Source organism: Phocoena phocoena, chromosome 21, assembly GCF_963924675.1.
Source record: "Phocoena phocoena chromosome 21, mPhoPho1.1, whole genome shotgun sequence".
In the NCBI taxonomy this organism is placed as follows: Eukaryota; Metazoa; Chordata; class Mammalia; order Artiodactyla; family Phocoenidae; genus Phocoena; species Phocoena phocoena.
In genome coordinates, this window is record NC_089239.1 from 4,825,382 (window position 1) to 4,851,782 (window position 26,401).

The window sequence follows — 26,401 nt, forward strand, 5'->3', positions numbered from 1 at the left end:
CCTGATACAGAAATGGGACCAAAAGCACTGGATCCTCACTCACCTGCAGCATCCGACAAGGGCAGGCGACCAGGCTATGAAGAGCAGAGACATGGAGAACAGGGACCTCAGGCCATCTCCTGGCAGGTTCCTTTGTGTTCCTGACCTTGAAAAAATCAGTTTGCCTGGGGCACATTATGTGTGAAAGGCAGTGGAAAAGTGTGTTGAGAGTTACGTGGTAGCAGGCTTTAAATGTTATGATAAGGAATTTGTTTTTAGGTAGTAAAGGGCCCTTGAAAGCTTTTGATGAGACAACTGACCTAAGATGCCAGTGCCATATCATGGAGATAGCACTGCCTTGAATTCAGTGAGTCAAGGATTCAAAAATCAGTTCCCCCACGTTCTAAACATATGACACATTGGAGAATTTATGTAAACACTCTGGTTTCACTTTCCTGATCTGCGAAAATGGGAATTCACTTATTTATTTATTCACTGAGCCCTTCATTCATTTATTCATTCATTTTTTAGTTCAACTAGTATTTAACAATTACTCATTATGATCTAGAACTATGCCATCCAACCCAGTAGCCACTGGCCCATGGAGCCACTGGACACCTGAAATACGGGTAACCTGAACTGACTTGTGCTGCAAATGTAAACACCAGATTTCAAAGTCCTGGTAGGAGAATAAGAATATAAAATGGCTCCTTAATAATCTTTATGTTGAATACGTGTGGAAAGGAAACTAGTTTGAATATATTGGGCTCAATAAAGTACGTATTTAAAAATTCATTTCACAGGTTCTTTTAATATGACTATTAAAAGTTTAAATGTGGCCATATTTGTGGCTTGTCTTACAGACTCTAGGCCAGTGCTGTTTGCTCTGGGTACTGGGCACACAGGATTGAATACTTTAGTGGTAGGGGACAGGTAAGAAATAAGTTATTTAAATAGCTAAACCGTGTAATTTTAGAATGTGAAGTAAGTGCTATGAAGGGTATAAAAGAGAGGCATGCCGTGGAGAAGGACTCAGGCTTGAATGGTGGAAGTGATCAGAGAAAAGACTATACAAGTGGACTGAGAGACAGAGAGAAACTGTTTGGGGGTGTAATTGGAGGACAAGTTGACAGGATGTGCTGATGGGTTGTATTTGGGGAATGAGGGAAAAGGGAAGACAGAGATAAATCCTAAGCCTGTTTTAGAGTTACTATGAAAACTAAGTGTGGGAAAATACATAAAGGCCTCATATGGCTCAGAAAAGGCAGCCGTGTGGGTACGTGGGGTCTGAGAGTTTGGATGGTGAAGGTGAATAGGGCTCTCTGAAGGAGGGCCTCTCTGGCATGAGTGGCATTCAAATTTTAAGGCCACCTCAGCTCTGTCCAATCTTCAAGTGGTGTCTCAGATGGGACATACAGCTTTTCCTTTGGAAGGTTCTAGATTTTCAGAGCTTTTAGCCCTTGGTCTCCCCCTCTTCCCTCCTGCCTCTCCCACTGCCTTTGTTCTCTGTGGCACATCTATTCAATGGTGACAGTTATGTTTGCCCCTTCTCTTTGTTAGTGGGGCTTATCTGACTTATGTGCTTGTCCTGTCTCAGGGGCTCTGGCTAATTTCTCCGTTTGGGGGTCTCGTAAGTACTGTGACCATCTGTTTAAATATTTCTTCAGTGACTGCAGAAACAAACCAGTGCCTTCCAAACACCAAAAGCACACAGACAATTCTGCATCTCTCCCGGGGAGACATCTTCTTCCTCTCTTTCCTTTAGTGTCAAAAGGACCACTTTCCCCAATCCTATGGAAATGGAGGGATGGTTTCCATCCAAAGGATGGGTTGTGTATCTCTCTAGTCAACACTGGGACACGAGGCTCATGCCAACTTTCTTGCAGACACTGTAGCTTCCTCTTGGGATATCTGGTCACCATCCACTTTCCTGGCCAGCAGGACACATCCTTGTTGTGTGGGCAAAGTCCCATGATAACATACCATTACCACTATGTCCATTTCAGTATTGAGTATGAACTCCATGCCCATTGACCTTTTCCTGAGACACAGCAATAATGCTGGGAAGAGAGCAGGGGAGAGGTGATTTTATGCGGAAAACAGATGTACATGACCAAGTTAGAACTGGTTCATGGATGGCCACTTCACATCATTCATTCAGCAACTATTTATTCCGTGTTTATTGAGTCTCTTCTATGTAATTAGACCCACAGCAGGCTCTGGAGATGGGGGTTGGGGAGAGAGAATCACTCCTATAGTTCTTGCCTTCAAGATGGTTTTGGAGAGATGATCCTAATAAAAAAAATGCAGATGACACAATTAAAGAAATATACCTAATCAAAACTTAAGGCACAGATATTCAGGACGGGGAGAGGTCAGCCACGAAGACGTAGTTGAAAGTTCACAGGAGTCCTGGAGAAAATGGACCGGCATCTGGGTGTGATTTGAATAGCTTGGGAGGAGAGAGGACAGCGTGACCTAAATGGAGGGGGACAGGATGCATGAGAGAGAACAGTGGGAGAAAGATTGCTCAGGGCCCTGCTGTCAGTCAGGACGCATCTTCTAGGTCTTTCGGTCCCAATAAAGTAGGAGAGAAGGAGAAGGAACAGTCTTTCCTGCTTACTGCCTCTTTTCAAAGTTAAATACCAGATGATAAGCAACGACATGCATAACTCTGGAAACAGTTGCATTTATTGGACATTTCATCTTACTGCACGGTATGTGCTGGGAGATACAGTTATTTCTGGCTCTAGCAGGGGGTGTCAGGTTGCTCTTGCCTTTAGGTGTAGGTTAATAGCAGCTGCAGTTAGAGTTCCATGGTAGCCACGAAATGTCTTTAGCTAAAATGGACACCAGTGATCAGAATTACAAGGACTTCCAGCTAGTTCTGAGACATATACTACAAGGCAGTCCACACGAACAAAATATTTTTTATTTTTCCCTTTCTCAGCGGATTTGCCTCCAAGCAGAAGATGCCCAGAAAAGAAAAGTTATGCTTCAAATGTAGTATTCCTTTGGGCTTTTGGAATACTTAAATGCATCTCTTAGGCTTTTTTTTTTCCTTTAACAGTTTTATTGAGATATAATTCAGATATCTTACAATTCACCGATTTAAAGTGTACAAATTCAAGGGTTTTTAGTGCATTCGCAGACTTGTGGAACTATTACCATAGTAAACCATAGAATATTATCCTCACCAGAAAGAAACCTTGTACCCATTAGGAGTTGCTCCCATTTTCCCTCACTGTCTCTCCCCTTTTCCTACTGTGTGGCAATCACTAGGCTACTTTCTGTTTTTATAGATTTTCCTATTCTGAAAATTTCCTACAAATGGAATCATACAATATACGGTCTTTTGTGACTGCCTCCTTTGACTTAGCACAGTTTTCAAGGTTCATCTGGGCCGTAGCGTGTATCAGTGCGTTATTCTTTTTATTGCTGATAATGGGCCATTGTATGGATTATGGCACATTGTGTTTACCAGTTCTTCAGGTGATGGGCCTGTGGGTTATTTCCACTTCTGGGCTATTATGAAGTATACTGTTATGAATATTTATGTACATGTTTTTATGTGGACATATATTTTTATTTCTCTTGAATGAAATATACATTCAATTCTCATTTTTCATGTAGTTATGTGCTGTAAAGTCACCAGCTCTGAGTTAGCAAATGCTGACCCACTGCTTCTAGGGGAAATACAGGGTTACGTTCCTGCAAGCCGCTGGTCCCAAGACTTTTGTCAGTCTATCAATACATAACCTCATTTTATGTGTTTCTCTTTAAAGATGCCTTATTTAATATACATTTCTTACAAATAATTGATTATACATAGTTCTTTTTTATGATAAAATTAGCTGAGGAATGTTTAATAGTTTCCTGACTCTGGGTAACGTGGTACATTTCATTGACTTTTAGCCTCGCAACAAAGCTGTCCATTATGCTTTTTTATCGGCTGTTATCTTGTGAATCCACACATTTAGCCACTTTTCCAGATTTTCCACACCTATCATCATGCAGATATGACTTTAGCACTTTCTGGATAACATAAGGATCAGCGAATTTTCTCGTCCTTATTCCAGATGTAAAGTATTGTTTATAGATTAACACCAAACTCAAACAGCCAACATCACTATGAGTCACTCCTGAATGAAGCTGATCTAACACGTGTATTTCCTCTGTAAGGTGCATCGCAACCTTCTTGTGGTTGAGAACGCTGTCCAGCCCTTCAACATTACTCTTGGGGGTCATTTGAAGTGGTGAAATCACCAGGAAAAAGCACAAAAATGCAAAAAATAATGTGGAACTGAATGGGCCATAAAAAGAACACTTGTTTACAGCATGAGAGGTGAAACAAGAAGGCAGCGTTGCCTTGTTCAAGCTCAGCTGGGAACGTGTGTGTCAGGTGACTCAGATTTTTTGCCACTGCATGAGTCTGCGAATTACCACAATAGCACCACAAGTGTGGATTTGGGGGTTACAGATAAATATTTGCAAGTAGGTAAATTTGCAAATGCAGGTTCCCCCCACTATCTGAAGGTAGAGCGTTCCTGTGAAACCTTTCGTAAGCTGAAATGGCGTAAAGCGAAGAAGCGATTAACTTAGGACACACCTTGCTAACGGAGGAACAGATGCTCACAGGGTGTGCAAAGCTATGGCAGCTTGATGCTGAGATGCTGTGTAGTTCCCGGGGAGGGAGCCTGTGGTGCTCCTCCGGCTGCTGCGGCTGTGTGCTGCCCCTGTAACAGCTCAGTGCAAAACAAAAGCTCAGTGCTGTTTTCACTTTTCTCCCCAAAAGTCAAAATCCTCTTGGGATTGCTTTCAGTTAGTGGAACAGGTACTAATTGGAGATCTTCTGTGAAAGCGAACTTCCGAAAAGCGGGGGAGACCTGTACGTGCCTGTAAATGAGGAGGACTGATCGTATCTAGAACCGGAATTGCTGGGTGGTATGGCAGCTCCACGTTTCAACTTTTGAAGAACTGCCAGATGGCTTTCCAATGTGGGGCGGTGACATTTTACACTCTCACCAGCAGTATATGAGGGTTCCTAATTCTCCACATCCTTGCTAATGCCTTTTATTACCCATCTTTTAAACTCTAGCCAGCCTAGTGGTTATTAAGTGGTATCCCACGGTGGTTTATTTGCATTTTCCAGATAGTTAGTGATTCAAGCATCTTTTCATGTTCTTATTGGCCATTTGTATACCTTCTTTGTAAAAATGTCTATTCAGATCCTTTGTCCAATTTTTCCCTTTCAGTTTTATTATGAGATAATTGACATGCAGAACCGTTATAAGGTTAAGGCGTACAACATAATGATTTGACTTACGTACTTCCATGCATCATGCAATGATGACCACAGTAAGTTTAGTGAACATCATTCATTTCATATAGATACAAAATCAGAGAAATGGAACATATTTCTTGTGAGGAGAACTCAGGATTTGCTCTTCTAATCACTTTCATTTTACCATGCACCGGTGTTAACTATATTAATCATGTACCTGACACCCATGGTACTTATTTAGCTTATCACTGGAAGTTTGTACCTTTGACCTCCTTTGTCACCATACAAAGATATCACATTATTATTAATTTTCCCCCACTACACATTTTATCCCCTGACCCATTTATTTTGTAACTGGACATTTGTACCCCTTGATTTCTTTCATCTATTTCACTCATCCCCCTACCTCCCTCCCCTCTGGCAACCACCTGTTTGTTCTCTGTATTCATGACTCTGTTTCTATTTTGTTATATTTGTTCACTTGTTTAGTTTTTGTTCATTTGTCTTATTTCTTCGATTCAGCATATAAGTAAAATCATACAGTATGTGTCTTCGTCTGACTTATTTCATATAGCATACCTTCTAAGTCTATCCATGTTGTCACAAATGGCAAAATTTCATTCTTTTTATGACCAACATTCCATTGTGTGTGTGTGTGTGTGTGTGTGTGTATGTATTATGTCTTCTTTATCCATCCATTCATCTGTTGCTGGGTACTTAGGTTCCTTCCATATCTTGGCTATTGTAAATAATGCTGCAGTGAACATAGGGGTGCATGTATCTTTTCAAATTAGTGCTTTGGTTTTCTTTGGAAACCCAGAAATGGAATTGCTGGATCATATGGTAGTTGTATTTTTAATTTTTTGAGGAACCTCAGTACTGTTTTTCATAGTGGCTGCACCAATTTACATTCCCAACAACAGTGCACAAGGTTCCCTTTTCTTGTGAACACTTGTTATTTATTTTCTTTTTGAAAGTAGCCATTCTGACAGGTGTGAGGTGATATCTCCCTGTGGTTTTGATTTGTATTTCTCTGATGATTAGTGATGCTGAGCAACTTTTCATGTGTTTGTTGGCCATCTATATGTCTTCTTTGGGAAAAAAAAATGTCTCTTCAACTCCTGTGCTCATTTTTTAATCAGTTTTATTTTTCACTTGTGAGTTGTATGAATTCTTTATATATTTTGGATATTAACCTCTTATCAGATATATGATTTGCAAACATCTTCTCCCACTTGGTAGGTTGTCTTTTTGTTTTGTTGACAGTTTTCTCTGCTGTGCAGAAGTATTTTGCTTGATATAGTCCCATTTGTTTATTTTTGTTTTTTGTTTCCCTTGCCTGAGAATACATATCTAAAAAGAGATTGCTCAAACTGATGTTAAAAAGTGTACTGCCTAGTCTTTTCCTAGGAGTCACTACAGATTCGTTATGTATGCTGTTTGCCTGATATATCTTTTAATTTTTTTATTTTATTTTTTAAAACTATGCTCATTTTATTTTATTTTTTGGCCATGCCCTGTGGCATGCGGGATCTTAGTTCCCTGACCAGGGATTGAACCCACGCCCCCCTGCAGTGGAATCATGGTGTCTTAACCACTGGACCACCAGGGAAGTCCCGTCTTTTCATTCTTGTCGTTTCACCCATTTGTATCACTATATCCAAAGTGTGTGTCCTCCAGACAGCATGTAGATTGGTCATGTTTTCTGTTTATCCAGTCTTAGCATCTCTCCTTTGATTAGACTATAATACTGCCACAGTTTAGTGTTATTGTTGCTATAGTTGGATTTATGTTTACCATTTTAGTTTTTATTTTATGTATGAATTATGTCTTTTTTATTCCCTTATTTCTCCTTATACCACTTTCTTTTGCATTAAGAGAACATTTTGTACTATGCCACTTTAATTCCTTTAGAGATTTTTCACTGTATTATTTGAAATTATTTATTTAGTGGTTGCTCTAGTGCTTACACATACATCCCAACTTATCAGAATCTACTTAAGATTTATACTGACTTAATTTTAGCCTAATATAGAAATATGACTCGTATAGCAGTCTTCTCTCTTTCCATTTTTTGTGCTATTATATATATATATATATAATATCTATGCATGTCACAAACCCAATGATATATTGCTATAATTACTACTTTATGTAATTTTATATCCTTAAGGAAGCTGAGAAATTAGACAACAGTGTATATTTTAGTGTTTGTTGTATTAACCTTCTTAGTTACTCTTTATGGTTCTTAACATTAGTTCCTGTGGATTTGAGTTACAACCTGGTGTCACTTCCTCACTGTATTACAGGTTTGCTCCCACCTACCTCCTTTGTGCTATTATTGTGAAGCACATTATATTTCTATATATTATTGGCCCAACTATACAAGTATATACATGTGACTCTATATACTTTTTAAATTAGTTAAGAGAAGAAAGAAGACATATGCGTTTATGTTGTCTTTTATAATTACATAGCTACCTTTAATGGTGCTCTTTGTTTATTGTTTCTTTTTATGAGATTCAACTTATCGTCTGATGTCATTTGCTTTCAGCCTCAAGAACTTCCTTTAGTATTTCTTATAGTGTGGATCTGCTAGGAACAAATTCTCTCAGGTTTAAAAAATCTACGAATGCCTTTATTTAACCTTAAATTTTGAAATAAAAGTTTTGCAGGATGTAAGATTCTTGGTTGATAGATTTTTTTCCTTTCAGCCTTTTGAGTGTGTCATCCCACTGTCTTCTGAACTTCATTGCTTCTGATGAGAAGTCAACTGTTTATCTTATTTTGGTTCCCTTGTCTGTGATGAGCTGTGTTTCTTTGCTGCTTCAAAAATTTCCCCTTGTCTTTGGCTTTCAGTGTTTTTACTATGAAGTATTTGGATGTAGATCATTTTGCGCTTATTCTACTTGAGTTTTGTTGAATGTCTTGGATGTGTAGATGAATGTTTTTCTTCAGATTTGGGAAGTTTTCAGTCATTATTTTTTGGAATATGTTTTCCTGCTCCTTTCTCTTTCTTTTCTTCTGGTATTACAATTTTATACATATGTTGGTGTGCTTAAGGGTGTTCCACATTTCTCTGAGTCTCTGTTCAATTCTCTTCATTCTTTTTTTTCTCTCTTTTCTGAGTTGCACAATCTCTATCTTGATCTGTCTTCAAGTTCACCGGTTCTTTCTTCTGCAACCTCAAAACTACTGATGAGCCCCTCCAGTCAATTTTTAATTTCAATTACTGCGCTTTTTAACTCCAGAATATCCATTTTATTCTTTTTCATTATTTCTATTTCTTTATTGATACTCTCTACTTTATAGCATATTGGCATCATACATTCCATTATTTAAGCATGATTTCCTTTAATTCTTTGAACACATTTTTAATCATTTTAAGTCTTTGATGTTGCTTTGAAGTCTTTGCCAGATAAACCTAACATCTGGGCCCTCTTTTTTTTTTTTTTTTCTCTGTATGGGGTACACTTTTCTGGGTTTTTAAAAAATTTTTTAAAAATTTTGTTGTTGAAAACTTGATATTTTAGGTAATATATTGTAGCAATTCTGGAAACTTATTCCCCCACCCTCTTGGGTTTGTTTTTGTTCTTGATTGCTTATTTATTTGTCCAGTGTCTTTGCTAGATTATTTTAATTATATCTCTCCCCCCCACCATGATATGCAGCCACAAATGTCATTGCTCAGAGGAACAGCCTTAGGAAAGAGCACAGTCATTGTGGGGTGACAGTGTTTTTGCAGGACTCTATTTGACTGTCGCTTTCCCTGATCTTCTCTGTTAAGCTGTCTGCCTCTGCTAGAATCATACCTAGCTCTTAGGCTCTGCTAATTGCTGGATGATTGCTCTTCTGTTTCTGCCAGTGCACGGTATAAATTCTGATCAGATTAAATTCAGTCCTTTTTGTAGCATTAGTTTTTGAGGCAAGTCTTTGAAGTTTGCTCTCACTCCAGGAAGGCTCGCCTTAGCTGTCTCTTTCCCTGGTTCTTTCTGATAAACTAGCTGGGCTATGGTTTAGCTTATTGCTGTGATGGAGCTATCAGCTTTCTCTTAATCGCTTACCACCAAAACCTCCACTGTTTTTGAGAGCATCCTCTAGCATAAACCTTCCCACACTCTATTTCAAACACAGTCAGTTCCTCTGGGGAGAGTTTAAGAGCTCTCTGTTCTTACAGCCCCCCTCTTACCACTCTGTTCTTATGGAAAAATCTCTGAGCCACTGCTTTTCTCAGAGTGACATCTCTGCTTTATTATCTGGGCAGAGGTGGCAGCCTCTGGTCTTCTTAGCTTGTTTCCCCTGGCACAGAACCTCTTTCCTCCAAGCAAACTGGGGCATGGCCAATCATGGTTCCAATATTCTTGGCCTGCTATGCCAGGGAAAGAGCTCCTGTCCTATGAGTAAGAGTGAGGAAGAGAGTACCTGATCTCTGTCTGGGCTACATTGCCAAGAATTTAGTTTCTACAGCTTGGAGCTAAAGGGGATGTGTTGGTGATCTGTTCTTCCTGATATCTCTTAATGGGGAGCTGATGGGAGAGGGAACACTAATTTCTTGACCACACACAGCAGAGTTGACCTTTTTTTATGTTGAACTGGGGGGTCAGTAGGGAGGGAGAGGTTGTCTCTGAAGTGCCGTAGACTCTCACTCTTCTTACTGAGAGTTAGTATATTTTCTTAAATAGATATATATTTTTTAAGTTGGTGTTTGCTCTTAGGATAATTTTCAGAGACTTTAAAGTTTTTTATTTTTTAAAAAAAAGAATTTTCACTGATTATGTTTATTTTTCCAGGGAACAATTTCACAGGATTCCTCACTCTGATACTCTGAAATAAAAGTCTCTCTCTCAAGCTTTTTACACTCACTTAAAGTAAAGGAGAATGAAGACAGTTATTTGAATTAAGTAAAAAAAGTACAAAAAAAGAAAACAGAATTTTGAGACTAGATTTCTGGCCTAGTCAGCAGCGTTTTTTCACCTAGATGGAATTCTTCTGAAAAGTTCTTAACTTTGCAGAATGCTTTGACTAGGCAGCCTTAGGACCCTCCACAAACTTCTTTTTCTTTCAGCCATGTGGACACTGCATTGAAAAAGTCCCACTGAATGTTTACCTCAAGTTTGAAACCCATATTTTAAGACAATCTTGGATTCCCCTTAATTTACTTGGTAGTTTGGGGCCATTCTCACCTCTTTAAGCCAGAAACCTTAAATGTGTTCACTGAGGTCAGTTTATCAACTTTTATGGAATTTCTCCCCTGAGCCATAGAAGAACAAGGCTCTGGGGGGCAGTAGGAGACTCCAGGAACAATGCTATGATCTGTAGTTGCAAGGAGCTATGAATTTAGGATGTAGATAGCCAGGAACACACAATTAAATTCCGGCAGTTTCCAGGCCCTTGGTTAATATTGAGATTCTTTCTGGGTAGTTGCATCTCCACCAGGGTCATTAGAGGAACCAGAGATGGTGGCATCGTGTGAGTTACACTGACCTCTTTAGTAACATATCCTATTAAAGATGTCCTATGGGCCTCAAAATCTGCCTAACTTCTCAGGGCATCCCAGCCCCTCTCTTGTCAGACAACAGCTAAACTTTCTTTGACCCTCTTCCGCAATGATGGCATAATTACATCCCATGATATATTTTTGCATAACAATTGGTTCTCTGCTTCTATTATTCTTTGATTCTTCTATATCAGGGGTCCACGGTACCAGTCCATGGCCTGTTAGAAATGGTGCCGCACAGCAGGAGGTGAGCGGCAGGTGAGCCAGCGAAGCTCCATCTGTATTTACAGCCGCTCCCCATCGCTCGCGTTACCGCCTGAGCTCCGCCTCCTGTCAGATCAGCGGCGGCATTAGATTCTCATAGGAGCACGAACCGTACCGTGAACCGTGCACGCGAAGGATCTAGGCTGCGTGCTCCTTATGAGAATCTAACGCCTGATGATCTGAGGTGGAGCTGAGGCAGTGATGCTAGCGCTGGGGAGCGGCTCTAAGTACAGATCATCATCAGCAGAGAGGTTTGACTGTACAGAGACCATAATAAATCAATTGCTTGCAGACTCCTATCAAAACCCTATCAGTGAGTGGCAAGTGAAAACAAGCTCAGGGCTCCCACTGATTCTGCATTCTGGGGAGTTGTATGATTATTTCATTATATGCTACAATGTAATAATAATAGAAATAAAGTGCACAATAAATGCAATGTCCTTGAATCATCCCACAACCATCACCCCCCAACCCCGGTCCATGGAAAAATTGTCTTCCACGAAACCGGTCCCTGGTGCCAAAAAGGTTGGGGACTCCTGTTCTATATTGTGATGTGAATGAGATTGCCCAGCAGAGCAGAAATCTAAGAATATATATTAAAACCATGATGAAACAAACATAAATTTTTGGAAAATGTTGCCCTAGTTGAACCCTCAAGTTAGTTTATAAATTGTTGAAAATTCTGGTTCTTTTTCTGGCCAACTTCCTGTCAGTCTGAAAGATTTGGGCTGACCATAGACCTCCTTGCATTACCTGTCTCCTCTTTTGACTTTTTATGGCATGCAATTTACTAACCTCACAAACCAACCCTCAACTCCTCCATTCATCCAGTAAATAACTGTAGGACCAACTGTGTGGCAAGCATTGTGCTAAAAGCTGGGGCCTCAGTATCAATTTCCTTGACCTTAGCAATGTCCTTCTTCCTCACAAGGGGAACAAATATGAAAACAAATAAACATCATGACTCAGTGCTCTATTATAAGAGAAGTACGTACAGGACACACAGAGGATCCTAAGATCAGTGCCCACTTCTGCAGGGCAGTAGAGGGAGACAGAATAAGCTTCATCTCAAGAAGTGGTGGTTAACCTGGGCCATGAGAACAGGTTCTGGAAAGAGGAGATTAGACGAGAAATAATGAGGAAGGACATTCCAGGCACAAGAAAGGCTTGAAGATGAAAATCCACAGAAATAGGCTCATTTATATTACTAGTCTTTTTACCTTACAATTGGGAGAACGTGGGTCCAATAGGAGACTATATGTCTTTGATTACAATATTTCTCTTTCATTTTATACCTGCCTTTTCCAGTTCTCCTGGTCCCACCCTCCTTAATAACAAGGAGTAGGGTTATATTCCTCTAACACAGCATCTCACACATTTAGGAGGTCCTTAAAAATGTGTTGGGTGAATGAATACCGTAAGCCCACTGGTCATTATCCAGTTTAAGGGCTGTCCTTTGCCCCGGAAACGAGTTCTGAATACACTTCATATAATGACAGCAGCCACTTTGCGTAGAAATGTCTCCACCTTAGAACTCCAGGCAGAGAGGGGCAGGCTGGGCCGGCAATTTTGCTAAAAGAGGCAGGAGGGATGCACATGGTCTGAACAGCTGTAGGTTGTGAGTTAAGCTTTGGCTAATAATCTTCTGCCTAATTTTAAGAAAAAAATTAGGTGCTTTGACCCATATTATGCGTAAGTAGGTGAAAACGGGTAATTCAAGCAACCACTTTCACCTTGACAACCTTCCTTCCCCCCCCCCGCCACCCCCGCCAGATGTAGGACAAACATCCTGTCACACAGAGTGGAAAGTGCCGGTTCGTGTCTCTCAGTCCTCCCCTGTCCACTCCTCATTTATTGGGCTCAAAGCCTTCAGTAACCCCCTGGTTTGTATTTCCCGGTATTCCTAGCTCTACCCCATACATAGATCTGGGGCATCTCCTGGGCTTGGCTGGTGAGGTCGATGCGGGGAAGCCAACTCTTCTCCTATTTCCTGCCTAGTCCAGTCAGCTCCACCGTAGACCAGACAAAGGGGTACAAGTATTTATGACTTCATTTTAGTTTTTTATTTTTATTATTTTTTTAAATTAAAAAAAATGTTTTTGGCTGTGCCACAAGGCATACAGAATCTTAGCTCCCCGACCAGGGATTGAACCTGCACCCCCTGCAGTAGAATCGCAGAGCCTTAACCAGGGAATTCACTTTTTAGTTTTTTATTGAGGAGAAAACCTCGGCTTGAAACCCTCAGCAAGGGTACACTCGGTGAGTCCAGCCTCGATGTCTACCCAGACGTCCCGCCCTGAGGTTTGTGCCTCCCTAGGAGACCCCTTTCGGGAAGACCCTCCCCTCTCCATAGAATCCATCTCCTTTCACCGACCCCCACTCCAGCCCCTAGCAGTACATTTCTTTCAATCTCACTCATTAGCTGTGGTAAGGGGGCTGGGGAGATGCTAAGATTTAAATGCTAAGGTCAAGAGAATAAATAGCTGTAGGTGGGACTGCAAATCTCAGAGACTCTTATGGCGTCTCTCCCTTTCCCCGATCCCCGAACTGCAGCCCAGCCTCCTGGTACATTCACACACACAACCACACACTCACACACACACACACACACACACACACACACACACATTCTCTCTCTCTCACACACACACATACACACACACACACACATACTCTCTCTCTCTCTCTCACACACACACACACACACACACACACCCCGCTCCTCCCAAGACTGACTGACAATTGTCAGCCATATTACCAACGAATGCCTTAAGAAGGAAGGAGTTCGTTTTCTAACTGCCCCATAATTTGCAAGGCAACACTCTCCAGCAGTCTGGACATCTTATCATTATGCAGAAAAATACAGAATTCCCTTTCTCAGTCCCATCCCCACCCTCATCCTCGTCCCCAGCCTATTTTATTTAAAAAAATTTTTTATTGGAGTATAGTTGCTTTACAATGTTGTGTTAGTTTCTACTGTACAGCAAGGTGAATCAGCTATATGTATACATATATGCCCTCTCTTTTGGATTTCCTTCCCATTTAGGTCACCACAGAGCATTGGGTAGAGTTCCCTGTGCTATACAGTACGTTCTTGTTAGTTACCTATTTTATACATAGTATCAATAGTGTATATATGTCAATCCCCATCTCCCAATTCATCCCACCCCACCTTCCCCCCTTGGTATCCATATGTTTGTTCTCTACGTCTGTGTCTCAGAATATTTCTGCTTTGCAAATAAGATCGTCTATACCATTTTTCTAAATTCCACACGTATGCGTTATTATACAATATATGTTTTCCTCTTTCTGACTTACTTCACTCTGTGTGCCAGTCTGTAGGTCCAACCATGTCTCTACAAATTACCCAATTTCATTCCTTTTTATTTTAAATTGCACTCTTTGGGCCTGCCGGGGATAGGAGAAGGGACTATTGTGGGGCAAGATACTCACCCAAGGCTGCTGCTTTAATAAAGAGATGCTCTGCTACTGCTGTTCCATTAAGGAATAGATTAACTTCTTATCTGAGAGCCTCCTTTACCCTCAATTTCTAACTAGGCAGGAGGGGAGCCCATGGATTAATCTTCCCCTCACAGAATATAGGTAATTGATGATCTGTGAGCACAGTAGCCAGGTCACATGGTCTGACAAAGGATTTATTTTCTGCAAATCATTATTCATTTTCGTGAAGTCTTACAAAGGAGTAAAAATCAAGCTGGATTTAAGTATTTTGTGCAGCAGTTAACGAATCACGTCCTGAAGAAAAGGAAAATGACACAAACTCTCTTGGAAAATTCAGCCAGCATGGTCACCGTAGCTTTATGATATGGACTCAAATTAATTATGCAAAACAGTCAATCCCTTAAAGAAATCTTTAAAAAAATCTTGAACAGGGGACCACGTATCCTGGTGAGGCTAAAGTGGGTCAAAGGCAGAGCTGAATGCCAAATGATAATTTTTGCTAAATAATTCAGGCCATGTGAACTCCGATATTTTACTTACTTTGATGCATATAATGGAGGAAGTGAGAGACCCCGTTCCTCCCGGTGCCAGGTCCCATGCGTTTACACCTGTTGTGGGCCTTGGTTTTCTGCGGGTGGTTCGTATCCGCCCATTTGTCCTGTGTTCCCAGTGCTGGCAGTAGTGGTCCCTATTAAATATAGGTTGAAGTTAGCAACTGAGAAAGTTTTGATGATTATCATGGAGAAGAAAAAAAGAGATTGCAGAGCAAAGACAATACAGACATTTCAAGAAGAAAGTCTATGGTAAGTTTCACGTGGAACAGAACGGAATGCGACAAAAACATCAGAGGCCTTGGGGCTCTCGCTAATGTTCTTTTCATCTCTCTCCCTCACAGGGAAGCGATGCCGACATGGTGGATAAAAACAAGTGTTGCACCCTCTGTAACATGTCCTTCACCTCCGCGGTGGTGGCTGACTCACATTATCAAGGCAAAATCCATGCCAAAAGGTTAAAACTGTTGCTAGGAGAGAAAACCCCATTAACGACCACAGGTAGGTGTCTGAACAGTGATGGCGGGGAGACACTGAAATCCAGTGCCCGTCCCGTTCATCAGGCTCCCTCTTCACGGGTGGCTGCCAGGATGAGAGTGGATGAGAGGAAAACCTAAAGGGATGAGCAGGTAGCCCAGCGGAACTTGTGCTGTCATAAGACTGTTAGATCCAAGTTCTGGTTCTCTCAACCTGGCCCCTTCAGATGCGTAATTCAGCAGTTTGCATCTTCGGAATGGCTGTTTCCACCCTGCGTGATGTTGTCTGTCATATTTATCGTGTATTATGTAAGATAATCGATTTATTATGTAAGGAACACTGTCCTTTCTAGTTTGGGTCTGTAATAAGTAGGGGTGATGGATAGTGTATTGTATACATATTGCTTCCCTACTCAATCCTGGAGAATGTTCTCGTCTTCATGGGGATACGGAGGAGGAAAATGGGAGTCTTTAAAAACACTTTCATGTGCTGACACCGAGATGCACCCACCCCCTCCCCCCAGATGACATTTCAGTCATCTTTGTAGGGAATCTTGTGATTCAAGCCTATTAACTTTCACAATAAAAAGCTTAAACATTGGGCTTCCCTGGTGGCGCAGTGGTTGAGAGTCCGCCTGCCGATGCAGGGGACACGGGTTCGTGCCCCGGTCCGGGAAGATCCCACATGCCGCAGAGCGGCTGGGCCCGTGAGCCATGGCCGCTGAGCCTGCGCGTCCGGAGCCTGTGCTGCATGATGGGAGAGGCCACGACAGTGAGAGGCCCGTGTAGCGCAAAAAAAAAAAAAAAAAAAAAAAGCTTAAACATTGATAACAGATCATTTGACCCTCTAGTTTTTCAGAAGTAACAAAAAAAAGTTCTTCAGAAGTCTGTTAAGTCATTGAACTAAATTACTACTGTTATCATTTAATCAAGATAGATTATTTGGACAAGATTTACATTGTGGCAAAGATGTTACCAGACTAGGTGATATTCCCAAGAAGTTGAGGGTATATTTCATGATGTTGACATTTTCAGTGCAATTACAAGGTAGCAGTGCATTGTACCTGGCTGCCTAATGCATCGTGCATAAATCGTGGGTGTAATTATTTTTTCAGTGGTATTTTTGAAATTGAAGAGAGTCTAAAACAATACTTGGCTTTTATCCTCACTGGGGTTTTTCTTAAGAAAAATATCTGCTTTTACCTGGAGACGAGCAAGGGATCTTTTCACTGCCTTTTCCTACTTAGTTGAACTAAAGACTGTTGTTTTTGTAAAGGTGGCTATGACATTCAGACAGAGGATGGCGTTGCAAAACACACTGAATTTGGAGACAAGCTCAGCTTGGTTTAGGCACGTTGTGTGTGTTGACATTTGATAAGCAGGCACTTGGTCGGAACTCTTGATTTTTGCTCTCTAAAAGGTTGGATACTCACCTTGTAACCTACTCCCCCCCAAATCTCTTAAAATAGACACCTCAAAGAAACAACCACTGGAAAGTTTTTACCTGTTCTCCATGAATGTGTAACTAGCCCATTTGTTCTCTCTGCCTAAGCTTACTATTGCTGTTAAAATTAATTTTGGAGGTGGTGATGGGAGAGAAGAGGCTATATCTTTGTTATCACATTAATTAGCAAATGGGAGTTATTATTTCTGTAAAAAAAATCACCACCAGGCAAAAAAAATAGTTCTTTGTGAATTTCAATACATCCTTAAGATAACCGAGCATCAGTTTGTTTTTCTGAGTTATCCTGAGTTGTTAGTTGCCATCAATATATTCCAAAGGAAAAGAATCTAAAATACTTGAAATGCAGCGTTTCCTTAATGACTTAGTCTTGGTGTCCAGGGGGCTGGCCCGGTCTTCACTGTGACAGTCATCAAGCTGCTGGGTGGGTGAGGAGGGAATGGGGGTGGGTGGGGGGAAGGTAGCACGAGCTGTTAGCTCGTGGCTTGGGCTATGGAAACAGATGCTGGTTGTCTTTTCCCAGCATCTCCCTTTCTTCAGCTTAACCTCTCATCCATTCTCCTCCAAAGCTGCTTTGAGCAGAAAGGATCTTGGAACATTGATAACTTCAGACAGAACTGGAGAGCCTGGGAAGCTACATTGGTCCCTGGGCTGGCGTTGTTGTCAAGCCAGCTGCTGGCAGGGAGCAAAGGAAGCAATGTGTCCTCCTACAGGGAGGTGAGTCATTAGGTACAAGTGTAAGTAGAGGGTAGGCATTACGTCCTGAGGCACAGGACAGGGGTGGAGGGCCCGATAGGAGGGTGGAATCCAGCAGTGGAGAGTCTGGGTACCGAGATCCTGCTGAGACTCAAGCAGGGTACCAGCATCAAGAAAGTCGGGCAGGTGGTAGCAGGGTGCTGGCTGCAGTCCTGGGGCTCTAGGGAAAGAAAAGGCTGTTCAGAGCATGGCAGGGCACCGTCATTTTAGACCAGAGTGCTGGGCTGGAAACCAAGTATAAGGACACATCAGGAACCCGGTTTGCCAGACCTAGGATAGAGGTTGAAGCTTGGTCTCCAGCAAAATGCAGTTACTGCAAATGCAGGATAAGGACCAAGAGGCAGCAGGAAAGAATACCCAGGCCACGGGCTTCCTGAGCCCCCAGGTGCAGCCCCTTCTGCTCCTTCGTGGAGTCGGGATTGCCTGCCATCCGCCCTTGCCGCCCGCAGCCGAACCCAGCAGTGGTGCCGAAGGTTCACTGTCTGCTCATCTCGGAACTGCTCTGCCTACTCAACCAGATGGGCTTGACATTACTTCTATCGTGAAAACAAACGGGAAAAGCAGAACATATAACTCATAAACAACTGCATTCAGAAGCAACCTCCCCGCTCAGCTGTGCTGCTGAAGCCTCCCCTCCATGAATGCCAGGCTCTTGAGTGGTGGCGATCTCTGGGTACGAATAATTGAAGCACAACTCATTGCTTCTCCGAGCTACTCCATCTGATGAGGGTGAGCCGTTGGTATCTGGGAATCATTACCTTTCCTCCTACTCAAGAGGCATCAGCTGGGGATCCTGCCGAATTACACAGTTTAGGTTTGGCTTGCCTTTCCAGATGGACGTGTATTTACTAGAATTTCTGAGATGCTTGGCAGGGTCACTAGAACAAAACCCAGTTCCGGATCTTGTTTGCTAGCGTGTTGTGGAATCTCTGCTCCAGTTCACGCTTTTCTAGATCCTTCTGTAAGATGAGAGCGTGATGAGGACTCAGGACCCACCACATTCTCTAAGCCTTGGCAGACTTCAGCGTGGAGGTCTTGTCCAGATTGGAGGCTAGATTAGGCTGCCGTGGTCGTGTCACTGCCACACTGTGGGAAGTGTTTCGAGGTGACTCAGGGGACAGAGGCCAGAATGGTGAAGGGCATGGAAATCCTCTCACTGGAGGGAGAGGAAAGGGAGCGGGGTTGTTTAGCACGGAAAAGAGATTACTCAGAAGGCTGTCATGGGAAAGAGTCACGCTGCGTGTGTGTTACCGAGTCCAAGTTCGCTCTGCTCGCCGCGCGACAGGCCGATAAATCGGAAACAAGGCGTTGAGGCAGGGAATACGACTTTATTCGGAAAGCCGCCAGACCGAGATTGTGGCAGACTAAAGTCTCAAAATAACCATCTTATCGGGGTTTGGATGCCAGTTTATTTTATAGCACAGAGAAAGGGAGGAGATGAGGAAGTAAAGTAAAAAGGCCGTAAGTTACGCAACTATCCCCTGGAATGGCCAGCCTCCGGGAGGGGATGTGTTAATTTCTTCTTTCTTGCAGCCATCTACAGGTGGAACAGGGTCCAGAGTTTCCCTGAACGAAGCCACTTCGGTTTAACATTCAGGCAGAAGGGCAGGTTCCCCAAGGCAGGCCATTATGTATAGACAGTACCCGTTTAATGAACAAAAGCAGCGGAAGGCAAAGGTTAAGGCAAAAGAAACAGATCCAACACGGAGTCCAGTTTGGCTCTCCTCTGTTGTGTGTGTGTGTGTATGCATATGTGTGTGTGCACACATGCGTGTGCCTGGATGCAACAGATTCAACCAATGAGTAGGTGGACATTAGGGGGTCAGATCTGAGCTCTAGATAAGGAAGGCTTTATTAATGTTCAGAGACACTTAAAGGTGAGCTGTGTGTCGGGGGGCTGCTTTTGAAGCAGAGGCTGGCTGACCACTTGGCAGGGCATTTCCTGAGGGGCTGCCACCATCATGACATTAGCCCAGAGGACATTTAATGTCCCTAGTTTACATGGTTAGCCTAGATGACATTTAAAGACCTTCCGACCCTGAGATTCTCAGCGGATGCTACCTACAGGCTTGACCCACTGACATAATATGGCGGAAAAAATCCTAACCTGGGAGTCAGGAGACAGAAGTGAGGCCCTGGCTCGGTCTTGTCGCATCTCCTTTAGTAGCTCCACGTACTTTTCAACCTTAGTTTTCCCATCAGTCGTCTATTTCTTGTACTGGATGCATTTACCTCACTGGCCCTTTTACAGAGCAAATGATAGATTGAAAAGTGCTTTGAAAAGTAGAAGGTCTTGTGTTCTTCCCAGGTGAGCCTTTGGTGAGTTGATGGGGGATAGTAGGCAGCCTGACCCCTTTCCTCTACCAGAGCCTCTGACGTCCGGATTATGATTAACATGGGGTTATTCAAACTCTGCCTTGGGAGGAGTACAGGGGTGCCCGGGATTGGGTCTCCTTGGAGATGGACCTTTCTGGGGTGAGTTCTGTGAACCAAGGCGGGGCCTGGCCCAGGAGAGGGGAGCGGTGCTGGTGCTGGTGGGCCGGGGGAGCAGGGACTGTGAACTCATGGGCAGGGGGTGGCCACAGAGCCAAGGACACAAACAGGCTCTGGCGTTTAGGAAACCTGTCAGGAGGAGAGAGACGCAGCCACCAAGCCGAGGGCAGGACTCTGCATCTGGGACTGAGGACTGGCAAGCAAATAGAGGTGACAGTAAACGTTTTTCAAGACAAGAACTCGGGCTTCCCTGGTGGCGCAGTGGTTAAGAATCTGCCTGCCAATGCAGGGGACACGGGTTCGAGCCCTGGTCCGGGAACATCCCACATGCTGCGGAGCAGCTAAGCCCGTGCGCCACAACTACTGAGCCTGCGCTCTAGAGCCCACGAGCCACAACTCCTGAAGCCTGTGCGCCTAGAGCCCATGCTCTGCAACAGGAGAAGCCACCGCAGTGAGAAGCCCACACACCGCAACGAAGAGTAGCCCCCGCTCACTGCAACTAGAGAAAGCCCGTGCACAGCAACAAAGACCCAATGCAGCCAAAAATAAATAAATAAAATAAATAAATTTATTTAAAAAAAAATGAAAAGACAAGAACTCAATGTCTCTGAAGGATCAGATAAGGAACCAGACACCAGAATGAAGGCCCAGAAGAGAGTGCCAATCTTAAATCTTAGGTATATGGAAGAAGCTGTGTGATCAGAGTGGAAACACAAAGGGCTAGAAGATTGATCTAAACCTGCTCACAGAAGGCGGGGATTGGCCCTGGAGGCCCCTCACAGGAGCCGGGTCTGTAGGTGAAGGGGAGAGCAGGGGAAGATGAGGAGCCAGGTGGATGGCTCCACTCGGGGCTCCTGTACCGTAAGCTGTGCTGGACTTTCCCCGTGGCTGCCTGGGTGCCCTGTAGGGGTATATGTTCACTGGCTGCAGGTCTGCCATTGGTGGTGCCCCAAGGGCACTGTTACTGCCTGGAGGAGACCAAATAGTGTATCCAAATGTGCCCACTTCCTAATCCCCAGAACCTGTGAATATGTGTTACATGGCAAGGGGCAACTGAGGTTGCCTATGGAATTAAGTTTTCTGACCTCCAGAATGGTGATATAGTAAAACTGTGCTGCTTTAAACCATTAATTTTGTGGGACTTTGTGACAGCAGCCAGAGGAAACTAACACACCTGGGCTAAGTAAATACTTAGCCAAACAGGGCACTCCTTTATGTATACTTTACTTATTTCACCTTGGGGAGCCTCAAATTCAACATAGGGAACACTGACGTGAGTTTTCAGAGACTTGCCTGAGGGAAGGAGGTATATCTTTGTATCAGGGCCTTACCCCCAAGTATAACTTATTACTTCGCTGTGCAAAAGCCACTGCTGACTTCGTCCTGTGTCAGTCAGACCCTACCCTTTACTGGCTGAGGACTTCACCTGCCTGGACTGCCCTTTCCCAATCTGTACAATGGGTCTAACGCTGTTACTTATATCAAAGGCGTTCCACAATGATTATAGGTTCTGATTAATAAATGCAAAGTGCTAATTACAGGGCCACGTAGAGCTCAGGAAATGTTTTGCTCTGTTTGCTTAGGAAATGAAGCTGTTTTTATTTACCCTGCTCTGAACTCCGGGCCATATAATTTTGCTCTTGAAATACTTTATTGTCTTGTCATCCATGGCTGCTTCCGTTGGGTGAAACTGCTTTACCAAGAGCACCTCCTGGAGGGGACAGGGCTCCACACTCTTGTTCTCCCGCATCCTCCCCGGACGCAAGCTTGCCTGTCTTCCGTGTGCTTGAAACAGAGAGTGACAGCCAGTGTCACCTGGTGTTCTGTCCCTGCCTGAGGACAAGTACGAGTGCAGATGTAGGGGTCAGGGTACAGGTCACAGGAATCTGGGGAGAAGATGAATCAAAACAGCCAGGGAAATCTGCCAAAGGAGACATAATCCAGCGTGACTGGGTAGAGAGGGAGGGTGGACAGGGGCTAATAGGACCGAGCAGGAGACCAGATTTTAGCAGAGGGCAAGTCGGAGGATGGGAGAAGTGGGGCTCTGTGCTGTGTGCAGGGAGGGAGCCATTGGTGGTGTTGGCCTGGGATGTCCAGAGTGTGGACTAGCTGAGTCCAAAAATCAGAGGAGGAAGAAGCATAGTCAGTGCAGAAGCTTGGGGTGGGGCAGAGGTGGGCTGTGAGGTGGGGAGAGCAAAGCAGGGTCAGGGTGAGAGAAACTCAGAGGTTAGGAGGAGAGGCTGAGTCAGGGCTCCAAGGACCGTCGGGTGCATGGGATGGAAGCAGGGCAGGGCAAACACAGAGCTGCGGGATTCTGCAAATCAATTTCTGGCTCTGTGGTCCCACCTGCTCCAACCTCATGTGACGCCACAGGACACCAAGCTCAACGGGTAATTGAAGATTCCACTGATGCCATAAGAGGGGCTGTAGGAAGTCCTACTGGCTCTTCTCAACCAGCTCCAGTCCCACTGACTTTCTGGCCAAAGGTAGTTCCTGCTGCATCAAGCATGGGACATTGTTGGCCGTCGATTCACCCAGCAACTCTGGCATTCTGGGACAGAAAATTCTACTCTAAGGGCTCATAGAAGTAGCTTCTCTACAGAAGCTGGAATTCCCTCACCTGGTACCTGCCTCAAGTGAGTTCATAACTTGGAGGTTTTAGTTCATTGTTTTCCTCGCTCAGTTCCTGTCACCCTTGGTCCTGGGAATGTAAAGGTGGATAAGACACCACACGCCCTTCTGAGGCTCGCCGTGGAGGAAACGTGGGCCCTTGGCTACAATGAACAACACACCGTGAAGATCTATGGATACACAGGATCTATTGAAGAACAATTAGAATCATTGCAGTTGGAGAGATCTGAGAAGAATTTAGGATGAGAGTCGTCCAACTAGGGCCTTAATAACTATATAACCTATGGTGTGGGGTGTTAGGAAGGGCTCTCAGTTTCTCACAGGAACCCTTTATCTAGCTCAGAGTTTCTAATCTCGGTGGCGCTGACATCTTTAACTGGCTAATTCTTGGTTAGGGGAGGGGTGCCGTCCTGTGCGTTGTACGATGTTTAGCAGCATCCCTGGTCTCCACCCACTAGATGACAAAAGAGCCCCACTAGACATGTGACGATAGGAAACGTCTCTAGACATTGCCGGATGTTTCCTGGGGGGCAAAGTTGACCCCAGTTGAGAACCGCTGAGCTAGATCAGGTTTAGCAAACTTTGGCCCGAGAACCACATCTGACCTCTTACTGCCCGTTCTGTGTGGTCTGCAAGCTCCAAATGGTGTTTATGTTTTTAAGTGGTTTAAAAAAGATCAAAAGAAGTATATTTTGTGACACATAGAAAATTCATATTTCAGTGTTCCATAAATAAAGTTTCATTGGAACACGACCGTGAATACCTGTGCTCTGTCTAGGCCGCTTTTGTGCCACGATGGCAGAGTTGAATCCACAGAATCCACAAAGCCTAAAATATTTGCTCCGAGGTCCTTTATGTGGAAGGTTTGCCCACCTCTGATCTAGACAATGAATGATCTCGGGGAGAGAGGCGGCGAGGAGAGAGAGTGGTGGTATTATAGGTGTGTGTGTATAAAATGAAACATTCCCCAGGACCACACACCTTTGAGAAGCTGGGGAGACACCGGATGGGAGTTAGCGGAGAGATCAGGACAGATGGGGGGAAGTTAGAGAGACGAGCCTTGGGGAGGTACCTTGAGAATAAAGAAAGAGAGGAGGCCAGTGGCTCCCTCTTGTTGAGATCAAGGAATTCTCCAGAGAAGCTGCAAGATGTGAGTGATAGCAAATATCTCCACTAGGCCTGAAATTCAAAGACATTTAGAGAACGAAAGAGATGAAATTATAACCAGATTTTATCAAAACCTTCATATACTTATACCTCCTGATTTTGAATTCTTATTTGAAATCTGAGGTCTGATCTGTATAGTTTCCCAGGGGTGCTATAACAACGTCTCATAAACTGGGAGGCTTAAAACGATAGAAATTTATGCTCAGAGCTCTGGAGGCTAGAAGTCTGAGATCAAGGTGTGCGCAGGGCCTCGCTCACACTGAGGCTCTGGGGAAAAATCCTTGCCTACCTTCTGGAGGCTCCTGGCAGTCCTTGGCTTTCTGGATCCTTCATCCCAATCTCTGCTTCCATTGTCACATGACCTTCCTCCCTGTGCATGTGTGTGTCCTTTCCTCTTCTCATAAAGATACCAATTATTGGATCTATGGCTCACCCTAATCCAGTCTGGTCCATCTTAGTCTAAATAATTATACCTGCAAAAAACCCTATTTCCAAATGAGTTCCCATTCTGAAATTCTGAGCCGACATGAATTTGAGGGGAGACACCATTCAACACAGGATACAACCACCTTCATTTAACTGAAGCCACTGGCCCGGAGATTATGATTGCTAGCTAGTGATTTTTCCCCTTTCTTTTTATGACCAACCCATACAAACAAGATAATGGAAATAAGAATGAGACTGAGTTCTGACTCAAAACCTTAAAGAAAATCCTAAAAGGAAACATCCTTTAACTGTCCTTTAAAAAGTTTTCTTGAGGAAAATGTGAACGATTTAGAAGAAATTTGAAGCTTAGAATAAAAACTTTAAACTACAGGTATTTCCCATTGTCTACCATTAATCAAAGTGAGATTTAAGATTACCCATAGTGTATATGGTTAGGTATTATATTTAGGATCAACGGGAACATTTATTTGTGTTTGTGGCAGAGACATTGCTCATCCAAATACCCTTTGCTTCCTACCTTCCCCAGACTTTCAGTTGGTTGGGAGTAGATGTCTTAAGACTGGCCTACAGGGTGGAGGAGGGCCATTCAACCTACAGTAGACTTTGCAAGAGCAAAAAAGAGGCCTTTATTGTGATACTTGGGGGCTATTTGTTACTGCAGGAGAGCCTAATCCATCCTGCTTGATACATTGTCCCTAAAAGTTACTGTTTCACATGTAAGCTTTGATGAATACATCCATCATTCTTAGCCAGAATGCATACTGAGCACTTTCTTTTATATAGTTCTCAGACATCACTGGCTTGACAGGTAACGGCATCACATTTAGCAATAAGCTTTCTTTCATTTTTTGGCCCGTAAGAGTTTGAAGTTGCTGTAGTGTGTGTATATCTTAACCCTAGAAGATGGATGGAGAACAGTTCTGACGTGCCCCAGAGGCATCCTGGCATTACCTCTGTGTTGATGACTGCACATACAACACTTACTGGCACATAGTAGGCATTTAATAACTGAAAATAGATGACTGAAAATTGGAAGCATGGATTAGAATAAGGATAGGCATTTAAATATCTATAGCTTGGTTTTCAAATTGTTACCTTGGCCATTTAAATTTGAGTTCAGTATGATGTTCAAAGGCAGTGGTTTGCCAATTTGACAAGTGGCATGCCTGGCCACTTGCTTGATTTAAAAAAAAACAAAATTGGTGAAACACAGAATAAAGCAGAGGGCAAACATAGGCTTGGAAATCAGACTCAGCTTTAAATTCTGGTTCTATCTGTGTGAATTTTACAAGTGATTTTAAGTTCTCAGCCCTCAATTTCATACTGGTAAGATTATGGTGATACTGAGATTATATAATTATTATAATAAAGGAGGAAGAAGATATATCTAAAATACTTACTATAGTGCCTGCCACATGCTTAAGTATTGAATGAATATATGATTGTGTATAAATACTTACATAAGTATACACAAACACACAATCCTCATTATTTGTGGGACTTTGTATCTGTGAACTCACCTACCCACTAAAATTTATTTTTAACCACAAAATCAGCACTCATGGCATTTCATGGGCACTCACAGATGTGTGCAAAGTGGTGAAAATTTGAGTTGCCCCATGTGTATGTTCTCAGCTGAAGGGAACACTCTACCTTCGAAATTTCAACCCTCATACCGCAAACAAGTGCCTTTTTTGCAATCTATTTCCTGCCAGGTGTTTTGCACTTTTGTGCCTTTTCTTGGAAATTTTGCCATTTAAAATGGCTCCCCCGGGGCTTCCCTGGTGGCGCAGTGGTTGAGAGTCCGCCTGCCGATGCAGGGGACGCGGGTTCGTGCCCCGGTCCGGGAAGATCCCACAGGCCGCGGAGCGGCTGGGCCCGTGAGCCATGGGCGCTGGGCCTGCGCATCCGGAGCCTGTGCTCCACAACGAG

The 26,401-nt window shown here is 43.4% G+C and overlaps 1 protein-coding gene across 1 annotated transcript in view; it reads left to right on the forward strand.

Moving 5' to 3' along the window:
• The window catches only part of ZMAT4 (zinc finger matrin-type 4), a 335,488-nt gene that overhangs the window by 180,259 nt on the left and 128,828 nt on the right, over positions 1–26,401 (forward strand). Inside the window, exon 4 of the mRNA XM_065899963.1 lies at positions 15,382–15,538. Coding sequence (XP_065756035.1) covers positions 15,382–15,538 — 157 coding nt within the window. The remainder of the gene's footprint in view (positions 1–15,381; positions 15,539–26,401) is intronic.